The 15,006-nt window shown below is 35.1% G+C and overlaps 1 protein-coding gene across 3 annotated transcripts in view; it reads left to right on the forward strand.

Annotated features, from left to right (window-relative positions):
• The first annotated feature begins 3,307 nt into the window (after positions 1 to 3,307).
• The window catches only part of LOC107783362 (uncharacterized), a 48,777-nt gene continuing 37,078 nt past the window's right edge, over positions 3,308 to 15,006 (forward strand). Inside the window, exons 1-5 of one of the 3 annotated variants that reach the window (XM_075253470.1) lie at positions 3,308 to 3,398; positions 6,878 to 7,029; positions 10,243 to 10,482; positions 13,442 to 13,588; positions 14,234 to 14,312. In XM_075253470.1, the coding sequence (XP_075109571.1) occupies positions 6,900 to 7,029; positions 10,243 to 10,482; positions 13,442 to 13,588; positions 14,234 to 14,312 (596 nt within the window). In that variant the 5' untranslated portion in view covers positions 3,308 to 3,398; positions 6,878 to 6,899. Of the gene's footprint in view, positions 3,486 to 6,877; positions 7,030 to 10,242; positions 10,483 to 13,441; positions 13,589 to 14,233; positions 14,313 to 15,006 lie in introns of all 3 variants that reach the window. The other 2 variants (XM_075253472.1, XM_075253471.1) reach the window with 2 other exon arrangements.

Raw genomic sequence — 15,006 nt, forward strand, 5'->3', positions numbered from 1 at the left:
TCCTCCTTCGTTTTCTTCTTCTTCTTCTTCTTCTTCTTCTTCTTCTTCTTCTTCTTCTTCTTCTTCTTCTTCTTCTTCTTCTTCTTCTTCTTCTTCTTCTTCTGCTATTTGTGCTGCTATGAAACTTTAATTCATGGGATGATTGCCATAAATATTTTTATCATATTATTTAAAAATAAATTATAAATAATTACGTAAGTTAGTAGACAATAATTTATGAATATTTTCAAGTACGTAAGCTAGTAGACAATGATAATTCTGTTCTTTTCACGTTTATTGTTTCCAAAATTTATGATTTAGATACTGTTGGCAATCTGATTATTTATCTAGTATGTTAGAAAGCTTTCAAAAACTTCAACTTATATATTGCTGAAGATTTTACAAATGAACTAAATAACTTTAGCATTTTCTACTGAAGTTTTTGAAAAAGCTTTATGACAAAACTAATGAATCCAGGACAAAAAAACTTCAGCTTTTAGTGCTGAAGTTTTTACAAATGAACTAAATAACTTCAGCATCTTCTGTTGAAATTTTTGAAAAAGCTTATCCAGGACAAAAAAACTTCAGCTTATTTAGTGCTGAAGTTTTTATAAATGAACTAAATAACTTCAGCATCTTCTACTGAAGTTTTTGAAAAAGCTACTAATGAATCCATGACAAAAAAAACTTTAGCTTATTTAGTGCAATTACAAACAAAAATTTCAGCAAATAGAGAACAGAACTTCAGCTACTATGCTTAAGTTCAGCAATTACAAACAAAAACTTCAGAAAATAGAGAACAAAACTTCAGCTACTATGCTTAAGTTCAACAATTACAAACAAAAACTTCAACACACTTGGTTCATCACACTTGCTACTTCAGGCCGCGTCTACTAGAATGCTGAAGTTTTGTGTGATTGCCTTTGCTACTTCAGCCCCGTATGCTGAAGTTACGCGAAAAAGTGGGTACACTTGTAATTTTTTTTTGCAAAGCGGGCACAAGTTAAAACGTGACCAAAAAAGCGGGTATAGATGCAAATGCCCCGTTTAGGAGTGCAATTGCAATTATAAACATTTGATCTTTAACCTCTTTGAAATAAATTTAATTATTTTCAACAAAATATACCCCATTCGTTCCAATTTATATGAACATATTTGACTGGACACAAAGTTTAAGAAAAAATGAAGGCTCTTGAAATTTGTGGTCATAAACATGTTAAAAAGGGGTCTAGAGTATTTGTGTGGTTATAAAAGCTTCTTATTAAAGGTAGAATTGTAAGTTTAAGCTAAATTGTTTCTAAATTTAGAAAGGGGTCATTCTTTTTGGAACGGATCAAAAAGGAAATGAGTTTACATAAATTGGAACAGAGGGAGTAGTAAAATTATAATTATCAAATATACTACTATTGTAATTAATTATTTGTAAATACTTTGTCTTCTAAAGTATGGCAATAATTTCGAATTATTAACATAGTGGTCTAATTAACTAGAATTAAGAAGTAATTCGTTAAATTAATTATAAATCCTATGTGATGTATATAAAAGTTATTTTAATAATCTTAAAATAGTAAGTATATTTGTAATTACATAATACTAATACTAAATTATTTATTTCACAACTACTAATACTTAGTTAATTTTGTAAAAAATAGGTATTTGTTAATTGAAAATATTTTCAAAATATTTATTGTAAATTATTAAATATAAATAAATTAATTTTAAAAGGGAGGACCAAAATTAGCCGTCAACACTCCTGAATTATATTCTCCGATATATTAAAAATTCTCCGTTGATTATCTAGCAAAATATATGACTAGCCAAAAGGCGCGTGGTGGATGAAGATAGCCATCACATGGCCTCACCTAATCGTATGTAATGACTAACTAAGCTTACCTGTTAGAAAAAATATTTTTAAACTTTTTTAATTTCTTTTAATATTCTAGTATTTTTTCTTTATTTTCTCACATTTCTTCTTCGTTTTTCCACCTTTCTTCTTCCGTTCTCCATAGGTTCCTCTTGAATTTCTCTCTCTCACGTTTTCTCTGAAATTATTATTCTCTTTCTTGCTTTAATCGTCTTTCATTTTTAATCCATATTATTGAAAGAATATTCATTTTAAATCATGTTATTAAATCCAACACTTTATAGTGAATGGAGTTGAATTTCTTGGACTTTATTTGTGTAATCTAAAATTAGAGAATGTACGTGCTGGCTGATTGATTTTTTGTTTGTGTAATATAATTTGTGTAATATAAGATGGTTTTTCAAAAAATGTAATAAGATTTATTTATTTTTCTTCTGTAAAGTGAATGTAAACAAATATTTATTCAATAAGAATCTAACACAAAGTACAACCACAATTAAAACTAATAATAACACATCACATTATACCTACTTTGGCTAGAACTCAAAATTAGTCATTCAAGAGCAATACACCATGAGCAAACTACATCAAATACTTAGTATAAAAGACAAGTTAATATAGTTATACAACACATTGCATTAGATCCTACTTTGGCTAAAGCCCAAAATCAGTCATTCAAGAGTAATACACCACGAGTAAACTACACCAAATACTTAGTATAAAAGACAAATTAATATAGTTATACACACACCTTTAGTGTGGGTTTACTATATGCATGAATATAGTTCAGAAAATCTGGGGACACTAGATAGTTTAAGTAGGTAACTAATAAAGAAGATAGTTTTGAAGGATTTTAGGCTGAGTTAGATAGCTACGTGTAGTACCACATGACACGTTTTTAGTTTATTAAGAGCATGTACCCGACATATTTCTAAGAGTTCAACGAATATATACTAGAAAAATATAGTACTGTTTAAATAATGACGTATTTTTTAATATATATTAGAAAAATATAGTTTAAGGGGGTTTTGAGGATCCGAATAGTTTAAGTCCCCGTTTGGCCAAAATAAATTTGGGATTTATTTTCAAAACTCATATTTGACCATAAATTTTGCCCACATTTTGGCAAAATCCCAAATCCCAAACCCCAAATTCCAAAATCACCCCAATTGCTTATTTTGGGCCAAAATCTCAAAATTTGGGAATTATATACATGTTTTTCCAACATAAAGTTGGAAAATATGTTTTGAAAACGTATGTCCAAACACATTTTCATCTTCAAACCAAACTTCACCCAAATTAAAATTTTCAAAACAAATTTAGAATTTATGGCCAAACGCTAGCTAAATAGGTAACTAATTAGGGTGTTTTAGGGTATTCACTAAAAAAGTTCGGATAAGTGAAAAAAGAACTTATGTATTATCCTTAAATCTTTTTAATTTCATATATTAAAGTGGGGTCACCCACGCAACAAGTCGTTTAACTTGCATATGCCACCCGTTCAGTATATTCCATCATACACCTGCTATGCCCCCCACTTCCAAAGTGGCAACTGGTAAGTGTCAACTTTCTCTATTAGTATTGTTTTCCCCACAATATCCCATCTCTAATTCGTCTGAGTTTTGCTATTTTCAATTATTGGGTAAGAATCTCAATAAGTTAGATCTATAGCAGTCTTCGTCCCTACTTTTACTTTTAAATATCCATTGAAACTGTTCTTGATTTATTTTGATTTTTTGAGAACTATGAACAATTTAGATGGTCTATTAAGAACTTTCATCACTTGCCTGTACTGACACACGAAGCAATTTTCTTATTCAGTGTGGCAACTTCAAGAAGAAGTGTATATCCATACTTCATATCCTTTGGATAATTTTTAATACCCATTTTCTGTGTGCCTTTGTCTAATACTATGTGTCTACAGAGATTTACTTAATGATATATGGTCCATTTGAAGACGTTTATGAGTATTGGTCAATGTAATCCCTAAAATGGGTATATTGCTTGTATAATATGCAGTATAAATTTTTTAAGCTATGTTCTTATTTGTGCACTACATATATACCCACCTGATAAAGCACCAACAACCCGGTGCACTAAACTCCCGCTATGCGCAGAGTCAGTGTGAAGGGTCGGACCACAAAGGTCTATTGTCCGCAGTCTTACGCTGCATTTCTGCAAGAGGCTGTTTCCATGGCTCGAACTATGACCTCCTGGTCACATGACATCAACTTTACCAATTACGCCAAAGCTCCCTTTCATAAAGCTCTAACCGCCCAATTTAAAAATTTATAAGTTGCCCCAAGGGCATTGGTCTAGTGGTAAGAGCACAACCCGTGTTGTGTGAGTTAGGTGTATGTGAAGGATTCAAATTCGAACCCTACCGCGGACAGGGACGGATTTAAGGGGGCTCAAGGGGGCCCCATTCATAAAAAAATATCATTGTACATATAAAGCAAAATCCGTTTTGTGCCTCTATATATTATATTTTGAATCCCCTTGATACAACTCAAAAACATAGCTAAGTGGTTAAGGGGGTTCAAACCTTTATGAAGTTGCTGGTTCAATTTCCACTAGCCACAATCTCTTTTAATTTTTAAACTTTTTCTTTTTTGAACCCCCTTAAAGGAAATTCTGCCTCTCACTGACCGCGGACAAAAGCTCAAGCGCAAAAAGGTAGAGAATGGTGCCTATTATCCATCGAGTTCAAACCGTGTGCCATTTGGGCCTCAGGGATTTCTTTGTTATCAATAATAAAATAAAATTATAAGCAAAATGTTAGACAAAGCTAGATGGATTTGGAGAACGCTGGATTTGATGGATTAAATTTTGTATTACCACAGTGAAGTACTCAATTCTAATCAATGGTGGACCTGTTGGGTTTTTCTCTCCCCAAAAAGGCCTCAAACAGGGAGATCCACTGTCACCTTTTTTGTTCATTCTTGCTATGGAAGGCCTAAGCAAAATGTTAGACAAAGCTAACCAGCTCCATTGGCTAGAGGGTTTTAAGGTGGGCAATAAAGAGGGCAATTCTGTGATAGTGTCGCATCTGCTATATGTAGACGACACTCTGATTTTTTGTGGAGCTGAAAAATCACAAGTTCTATATCTTAATCTCACGCTGATGATCTTTGAAGCTATTTCAGGCCTACACATGAACATGCTGAAAAGCACTATCTATCTGGTTAACACAGTCCCAAATCTGGATGAGCTTGCAGAGGTTATGTGCTGTATAGTGGGATCTTTCCCTACATCATATATGGGGCTCCATTGGGAGCTAGATACAAGTCTTAAGGCATCTGGAATGGAGTGATTGAAAAATTTGAAAAGAAACTGGCTTCCTAGAAAATGCAATACCTATCCTTTGGAGGCAGACTTACACTCATCAATAGTGTGCTAGATAGCATACCAACATATTTCATGTCCTTATTCCCAATCCCAGCTAAGGTACAAAGGAGACTTGGTCAGTTAAGAAGAGATTTTTTATGGGAAGGCAACAATGACACTCACAAGTTCCATCTAGTTAAATGACCAAGAGTTATTCTTCCTAAGAACCATGGAGGGCTAAGGATAAAGGATCTTGCCTTGCATAACAAGAGTTTATTGATGAAATGGCATTGGAGGTACAACATGGAAAGTTCAGGGCTATGGAAAACAGTTATTCAAGCAAAGTATGGGGTGGCAAACAACTGGTGCACTAGGCGGGGGAGAGCTCCACATGGTTCAGGCCCCTGGAAACACATTTCAAAGCTTTGGGGAGAATTCAAGCTCAAGTCATCACTCAAGTTAGGGAACGGGACTCATATATCTTTCTGGAAAGATAAATGGCTAGGAACAAAGACCCTGAAAGATGAATTTCCAGCTTTATTTTTACTTGCTAGTAATAAAGATGCAACTATCTCACATGTTTGGCAAAATAGTGCTTGAGCTCCACATTTCAGAAGAGACATCCAAGATTGGGAGTTGGATGATCTGTTGGGTTTGCTCAATAAATTATCAGGTGCTAATGTCAATTCCCAGGTGCAAGATAGGTTGGAATAGGGTGAATCAAAAGACAGAACCTATACTGTCAAAAGAGGATATGACAATCTATGCTCCAACAAGGAATTGATCGACAAATGGCCTTGGAAGCTTATATGGAAAACCAAACTACCTTCAAAAGTAGCTGGCTTTATGTGGACAACATTGTATGAAGCTTGTCTTACTCAAGGCAATCTTAGCAGAAGGAGTATACCGACTGTTACTCCTTCTGTGAATAGATGTTATATGTGCCAAGTGGAATCTGAGAGTGTGAGGCATCTTTTTTTGCATTGTTCAGTAGCAGCTGATATTTGGAGTATGTTTTTATCAGTTTTTGGACTTGCCTGGGTTATGCCAAACAGTATCAAGGAAGCTTATGAGAGTTGGTGTTCTTGGAGAGTTGGGAAATCCATCAAAAAGACTTGGTCAATGGTACCTGGTGCTATTTTTTGGAGTATTTGGAATGAAAGAAACCGTAGATGTTTTGATGGGATTTCAACTCCCAACCACACTCTTAAAGCCACTTATTTAATTAACTTATTTAGTTGGTTCAATCAGGCTCCTGTAACTAGTGTTGAACTGTTTCTGGATTTTGTCTGCTCCTTAGTTGTCCTGTAAGTTTTTGTATATGAGCGGACAATACCTTTATTTTATAATTTTTGCTATGCATCTTCTAGATGCCATTTAATGAAATTCCCTTACTTCATCAAAAACAAAAAAAAATAAAATAAAATTATAAGTTTGTCTTTTATTGTGGACTTTACAGTTAACATGGATATACATAAATACTTACATAGATAAAAACATGTGAAGGTATATCTTCACTGGGAATGGTTAACAAGGCATGGGAAGATCTTTATTCCTGGCTAAAGACATAAATCTGTACATGTGTTTTATTCATAATTTGTTTTGGTTATGAGAAGATCCATCTTACAAGATTCATCAATAGCTGAGATCCTGTACATTTGTTTTATTCAGAGTTTCAAGGCTAAAGACATAAATCTGTATTTGCAGAGGTGTAACTCCAAATAAAGTGATGTCTTCTTTAATCAGTCAAATGGTTCTTCCATCAAGTAATGGTTACAAGGCATGGGAAGATCCTAATTTTTTCAAGTGGAGGAAAAGAGATTCTCATGTCCCACTCCATTGCCATGAATCAGTTGAAGGTAATGCTGAATTGCATCTAAGGAGTGTTCTTGTTTGAGTTCTGCTCTTATGCCTATCAATGATTTTGTTTACTGATATGAGTAGAATTGAAGCTTACAATGTTATTGTGACAAATAACTAGCTGTATTGTTCATTTATTTTGTCGATACTTTTTTTTTTGGGGTTGTTGCAGTTTATGTTCCTATTGCAGTGAAATTAGATGTTAATTAGAGAGAAGTAGCTGAGAGATTTGTTGTTATTATTTTTTTGAAATCGCAAGAAGTAGCTGAGAGGTTTATTATTATTATTATAATTTTTTTTTGAACCAATCAGCACTAAGAAAGTGGCAAAGTGCTGTACTGTATACACTATACAGTGTACAGGAATGAACCCAAAAGGCAAAAGCCTCCCTATCTATCCTTGGAGGAAATCTATGAATTCTAAAACCGATTCTTCCTCATTCATCGTTTCCTGTTTCCAAAAATACAGCAAAACCATACAGTTAAACTTTATTTTCAGAACTGAATTGGCTTTGTCTTCAAAAGATTTTAAATTTCTTTCTTTCCAAATTGTCCACCATATACAAGCAGCGATGGTATTCCATATTTTGTTGCATGCCCTGGTTAAGGCCTCTTCTATTACAGCATCTGAGTAGGTCCTGTGCAGTTTTAGGAATTACCAAGCAGAATCCCAGGATGTTCCAAAAAAGCTGCCGAAATAAGTGTAACAAGACAAAGCAAAACTATATGACTACTTTCTGGGTTTTTGTCACACAAGTAACATCTACTGATAGCCTCTTTTCTGAAGGTTCTCATGTGTAAAACAAGATATCTTATAAGGAATCTTTTATCCTTCATCGATGTATCCAAAACCAACGTTAGCTTGGTTTTCTATTGTTGATAGAAACTTGTAGAATGATTTTTCAACGAAGCATCCTTTACTGTCCCCTTTCCAAATAGGATTTATCTAAATACCTTTATGATAGATTTAAGGAGCTTCTCTTCAGGTTAGCTTAGTGTTGAGATGAACTTAAATGTACTTTTGAGATATTATCATAAGAAATATTTTGGATTACTGTGATGAGCTCAGACAATACATTGCTGATTGCACTGATGATCGATTGGACTTCAAATTTTGAATTTTCTTTTCCTTTTGTTGCTTTGAATATATTGATGAATCAGAATTTGTGGTAGCCATTAAAATCCTATAGGGAGTGCTGGTTTTGCTTTCCTCACTTCTAATCCTGATAATAATTGAGATCTGATACATGAAACAAGAACATGGAGGCCATAGTTTGGACAGTTGACTCACTTGGCATAACTAACTATAAGGTGGCTTCGTAAATACATGGTTGAGTTTTCGCCATTGGTCGCTTTTGATTGCCCGAAACAGCAGAATTCTCCATTCAATTGCTTCAAGCTGTATTGATTGCTTAAATAGTCAGTTCTGATGTTCTGATCCTCTTGAAAGAAAGTTGTTAGGTTGAATAGTGAGTTTGCTTGCTGCGACCTGCTAATACCCATATAATCCGTGAGTAACAGATAAGTAGTCTTCCAATAGTAGCCATGAAGATCAATTGGAAGCTGCACACACCCAAACCTTTGTTATTTGTCAAGCAGTGTTTTTACAATTAACGGATAAGACTGAATGATCTCACAACATGCTAGAAACTTGCCTAAGATATCAGGGTCTCTGGCGCTTCCAGAGTCCTTGCACTTGCCATGTCTCATGTTCTTCCATCTTCATTGTCTTTGAACAAATCTTCTGTTCTTGATAGTACCCGTCATGAAGATTGTGAACTGTCATAGTGCTTACAACTCTTCTCCTGTTTATGTTAAATAGGACCATAATGCAATCCCGGGATCATTATGTTCTAGGAAAGTAGATGAAGCCTGATTTTGATTTTGGCTCGTATAAGCGTGGTAGATGAAATGACCTGTTGAGTTAGCTGAAGCTAAATGATCTGCTGAGTTAGCCTCGGGTTTTTGGAGGGCAATCCTGAATCTTTTTGGTGTTCAATGGGTGATGCCAAGCATTGTAAAGGAAATGTTATATAGCTGGGCCGGTTTCCGTAGAAGAAGAAAGCAAAAGGCGTGGAAGTTCGCCCCGTTAGCTCTCATGTGGATTGTTTGGGGGAGATAAATAGGAGAGCTTTTGAGGGGATTGAGTCTCCTTTTTTCACATCTTAAGAATAGTCTTTTATCTTTGATCGCTTTTTGGCGCACTCATATAGCCCCTACTTGTATAGAAGATTGGGCGTCTTTTGTAGAGAATCATGTTCTGATGTAAATTCTCTACTTCTTGGTATACTTCCCGTATAAATATACGGGAGTTCTCTCCCTTTTGATTAATACAATTTACCTTATCAAAAAAAAGGTAAACTCTCAGGTGCAGGACAGGTTGGAATGGGGAGAATCCAAAGATAGAAGCTACGCTGTCAAGAGTGGATATGACAATCTATGCTACAACAAGTAATTGATGGATAAATGGCCATGGAAACTTATATGGAAGACCAAACTCCCTATAAAAGTAATTGGTTTTACCGTTTTACCTGGACAACTTTGTACGAGGCCTGCCTTACTCAAGGAAACCTTAGCAGAAGAAGCATTCCGACGGTGAATAGATGTTATATGTGTCAAGGGGGATCTGAGAGTGTGAGACATATGTTTCTTCACTGTACAGTAGCAGCTGGCATTTGGAGTATGTTTTTATCAGTTTTTGGACTTGCCTGGGTCATGCCTTACAGTATTAAGGATGCATATGAGAGCTGGTGTTCATGGAGAGTTGGGAAGACCATCAAAAAAACTTGGGAAATGGTGTCTGCTTCTATTTTTTGGTGCATTTGGAATGAGACGAATTGTAGATGCTTTGATGGGATTTCTCTCCTATTCACACTCTTAAAGCTAATAGTATAATCAGCCTTTTTAGTTGGTCCAATCAGGTCCCTGTAATTGTATCTGCTCCTTAGTTATTCAATAAGTTTTTGTACATGAGCAGACACTCTTATGTTGTATATTTTTGCTGTGCATCTTCTTGATGCCTTTTAATGAAATTCTCTCTCTTGATTTAAAAAAAAACGTTTGGTAGTTGAAGAAATATAAACACCATAAGTTGTGTCACCTTTTGACTTTTTACTGATAGACTTGATTATCATTTTTAAAATCTACTTTATTGGATTATTGTTTTTGATGCTCCTACGTCATAGCTTTTAATGATATTCTGTTGCTATTTAGGATCTCTGAGATACTGGAATGAGCGCAACAAAGTAGATCTATTGGCATCAAAATCAGCAGTTTGGGATGATGATGCTGTTTCTAGAGCTCTTGATTGTGCTGCTTACTGGGTTAATGGTTTACCTTTTGTGAAATCTTTGTCTGGCTTTTGGAAATTCTGGCTGGCTCCTGGCCCTAGTGACATTCCATTGAATTTTTGTGATATCTCATTTCAAGATTCTTCATGGGGAACTATACCAGGTATGATAGAGCGCTACTCACTTTAAAAAAAATGGTACCTGGCTCAGCTCATACCCCTTCACTGATCTTCAATATCTTGAATGATTGAATTTTTTGAGCACTTATTTCTCCATTACTATTAGTACCTCTATTGCTTGCGGATAGCCTCCATACTTTTTCCTTTATTAGGATGTTTTTCTCAATAGTAGATATGTTGGCTTTTGGAGATGTAAATTGTTGGACTTTACAAATATACTCTCAAACTTCTAAGGTATCATCAACTTGGTTCAAATAAAACAACTAATCGCTGCTGTTCCTGATCTACCATTGGATTTCCTCAAAGAAAATGATGGTAGAGTGACAAATGTGATTTTACCATTTTTACGGATTATGCGGCTTCCTGTTAGCTTTTCTTTTGCACTGCCCTTCTCTGTCTTCTTCATCTGCATTCCTCCTAACTTAAGAGAATTAAACAAAATAAAACACACACGGACAACAACAACAACAATTTTGCCCCAATCCCAAACAAGTTGCGGTCGGCTATATTTACACACTCATATATGTTCAAACGACAAACTATAAAAGGCATTCACCATGGAAGGCCCATTTAGTGAAATAGCATGAACAAGTTAACCAAAAACCTCTCAGCAAATCCTTATGAAGCACCTTTAAAGTTGATTGATGTATGGCATTTTTTTCCTTAACACTTCCATCCTGTGGTAAGTCACACATCTAGGGTCAGACTTGACAACTAACAATTAACAATTGCTGTTGCTAGAAGAAGTGTGTATCACCAAGAAATGATTGGATGGTATTGCCTTTGCTTGGTGAGTTGATGGTTTTTTTTCCTCGACATTCTGCCGACCTACTTTGGAACCGCTAGCCTGCTTGCTTTTGAGTTGATATGGAGTGTAAAGCTTGCTTAACCTTTTAATCCCAGAAAAGCCCTTTACCCTTTTTATTTTGTGTTGGGTGATCAGAAAACTTGTGACTGCTTGATTTGGTGATACTCATAAGATTTGTCAAAATGGAGGATTACGAGCCTTGAGAGGCCCTACCGCTTTCATAATGTTCACTCAAGTTTACTGTATGTTTTGGACTTCTGTTAGTTTTGACTGAACTCCGGAGCGATAGTCAACGGTGAAAGAGGATCCTTGTAATAGATCTAATATCAACACTCTTTTTTCTAAAAAAGAGTCTACACAAAAGCTAGGGTTACACGAGAAGGGGAGAAAGAAATTTTTATACTAGCACGACTGAGAGAAGATAAGTAAGGACTTAAACAAGGTGAAATGTGTAAAAAAACAATTTTCAACAAATGTGACAAAGGGGTAATGAGATCAAAGAGAGACAGAGAGGCTATTTTGGTCAATTGTTAATTCGAGCCACGAGAATAATATTAGGGGGAATTACGCTCCTTGTCACTTGGCCCAATAGTTCATTAAAAAATGGCCTACGTTTGAAACCCTTATCTGATATGCCCCAGGTTGTACATAATCTAAAAATTATTTTTCACCACTTACCCCACCCTATTTAATTATTTTTTTCTTTTCTTCGTTCTTCTTCTTCCTCTTTCACGACTTTGCACCCCAAAATTTTCTACCATTATATATATTCTTCTATTCTCCTTCCAGATTCAAAGTTGATAATCACTATTAAGATGAGAAGAAAAAATACCACTTAAGAGCATTATTATTTTTGGAGTCACCATTAAAGGTCATTCGGAGATTCAATTTCAGAAATTGGATTTTTCGATTTTGTTAGTTGTTTGGATTGGGTGTTGGCTCAATTGATTGGGATCGTCAAGGGGAGTTCAAAACTCAAATTTGAAGTGATTTGGAGCAGATTTGAGCTAGATTTGAGTTGAATTTTAGAAGATGCCCAACGAAAAAGAAGAACCCGTGAAGCTCCATTAATATAATTCATTTGTATAATAGTGTATAATATTGTATAAGTAATGTATAAACACCTCTTATACATTATTTACAAGGTTGGTACATTATTTACAGGTATTTGGTGGATTTCTCACATTTCTTCTTCTTCTTCTTCTTCTTCTTCTTCTTCTTCTTCTTCAACTACTACACCTATATACATGGTGTATCACTAACATTTTTACTACTGTGCTTATACATCTTTATACACTTTTATACACAACTATATATATAATATACCCCTTTGTATAAAAGTATATAGTACTGTATAAAAGTGTATAAGTATCATCTGACGAACCTTTTGTAGGATTTTCACTTGCAATTCTTCATTTAAACTATTCCAAAATTCCATTAAATGACTAAATTTTGTATACAGTCTACTTAGACTAATTATAATAAGTTCAAACAATACCCAGTCCAAATTTCTCACAAAATTTAACAAGATTAGCATTAAAGAAGACGAGATTTTAGATTTCTCGCATCTGTTTTAGAATTTTCGTAGTTGTGATAGGTATGTAGAAACTTGAGGAAAAAAGAGAATGGAAATGTTTCTCGCTTGAAGATATAGAGAATAAAAAAACTGAAAAAAAGTTCAGATCTAAGATTATTGATATTTGGCTACACATTTGCAAACTTGTAAGTGGGTTAAAATAATGCAAGGTCAACTTATGGAGTGTATTATTATGTAATTTTGTCATAATATTATAGATCTCCATACATCTGTGCATGATAGATGGATGGGAATACACTGGGTTCGTTGTTGTTGCCATACATTTGTGCATGATAGAAACAATTTTAATGCATTTGAAAACTAATATCTTCAAATGCATGAAGCTGTCAAAACACTTTTCCTCACAAAAGTAATCTTTTTTTTCCCTTCTAATTGTTTATTTAATTTTTTCTTGTTCATTTATGATATACATTCATGTTTACGCTGGAAACTACCTACTAGTAGACTTATCTGTCTTTAGCAAGCCATTTTTCTCTTTCTGACTTTTCTTTTGGATGGGTTTGTCTTTCTGACTTTTGTGTTTTTCTAATCAATACAGTTCCTTCGAACTGGCAGATGCATGGGTACGACCGGCCTATTTACACAAATACAATATATCCATTTGCTTTCAATCCACCTACAGTTCCAGATGATAATCCCACTGGCTGCTACAGAACTTTTTTCTTCCTTCCAGAAGAGTGGGAAGGTGAGGTTTTATGCTTCTTCAGTTTGTGTCACCCTAAAGTTTACTGCTTGTTTCCTATTCCAATCTCATCTCTCTCTTATAGATTCACCTATTTCATATTGTAGAGAATGAGAATTAGACAGAAAAGCTTGAATGATAATTCCCTCAAGCTTGGTTAGCAATTTATAGCTATTACAATGTGTACAGTGTACACATTTGGCAAGTGTACGATTACAAAATAAAGATTCTAATCAAATCCCTTCATGGCTAAGTAATAACAAGGACAGGTATACACCAAGTTGAGAACGAGCTGCCCCCTTCAGTCACATGCCCTACGTGTGACCAGACATTGGATTGGGTTGCCATCCAATCTAATGTCCATGTTCGTCAATAAACCTAAGGCCCCAAGGGTTAAAGATGCTCGAGGCGGGATAATTGGAGAGTAAAACTTTCTGGTCCCTTTTTATGGTATTTTATTGATTATTAAATAGTCCTTTGAGGTTTGATCTTTACACCTTTGTCCTCAATCCTCATCACACTCATTACAATAAGCGTATGTGGACATTTGCATTTTCATTATCCCTTTTTAAGTAAAATGTGATGCATTTTCATTATCTTCATTTGGCTGTCAATAATGTTATGTGAGCTTCAACTGCTTTTTGACAGGTCGCAGGATATTTCTACATTTTGAAGCAGTTGATTCAGCCTTCTATGCTTGGGTCAATGGAGTTCCTGTTGGATACAGGTTTGTGTTGCTTTGATATCTCCCGGCTCCTTTTCTCTTTTCTAATTAAATACTTGTTTGATATCCCTATTTTAGATTCTCTTTTTTTTAGTGGTCTTGCTATTGAACATATTATCATAGGTGTTTTCTACATTGAGGTGAGTCATGTACTCTACTTTTTTGGCTTGTAATTTCCATTGGTGAAATAAGCACAAGTTTATCCTTTTCCTTCACTACGGGGGAATCCTGCGAGAGAACCAAAGCCACACGTTCCCGAGCTTGAGATTGCACCCATTCCACATGAGGTTCTTGATCCCAAGAAAGCGGTTATTTCGTCCAAGCTATGTGATGAGTACTTATCCATTAAAGTTTAGGGCCTTTTGTGCTTATTGTTGTACTTTTGTGGTGAGTGTAGTGAGCTCTAAAAATATGACCTTTGAAGGAGGGAGAACCTGAACACAAGCGAACTCTCCAGTAACATGAATTGAACATTTCAGCATCACAAGAGTTTTGGCACAGCAACGGCCTTGGAGCAGTGGTGCAACTTAAGCCCATAAACCCAACCAGGCTCAACCCTACCAGCGACCCTACGCTCCTTCACATGCCGAGAAGAGAACTTCGACGAGTTTACTATACTTGCCAGTTTGTGCGTCAGATTCTAACCACTTTCCAATGAGGTATTTACTGTTTGCATGTTGACTCCTCATATGGATTG

This window comes from Nicotiana tabacum, chromosome 5, assembly GCF_000715075.1.
Source record: "Nicotiana tabacum cultivar K326 chromosome 5, ASM71507v2, whole genome shotgun sequence".
In the NCBI taxonomy this organism is placed as follows: Eukaryota; Viridiplantae; Streptophyta; class Magnoliopsida; order Solanales; family Solanaceae; genus Nicotiana; species Nicotiana tabacum.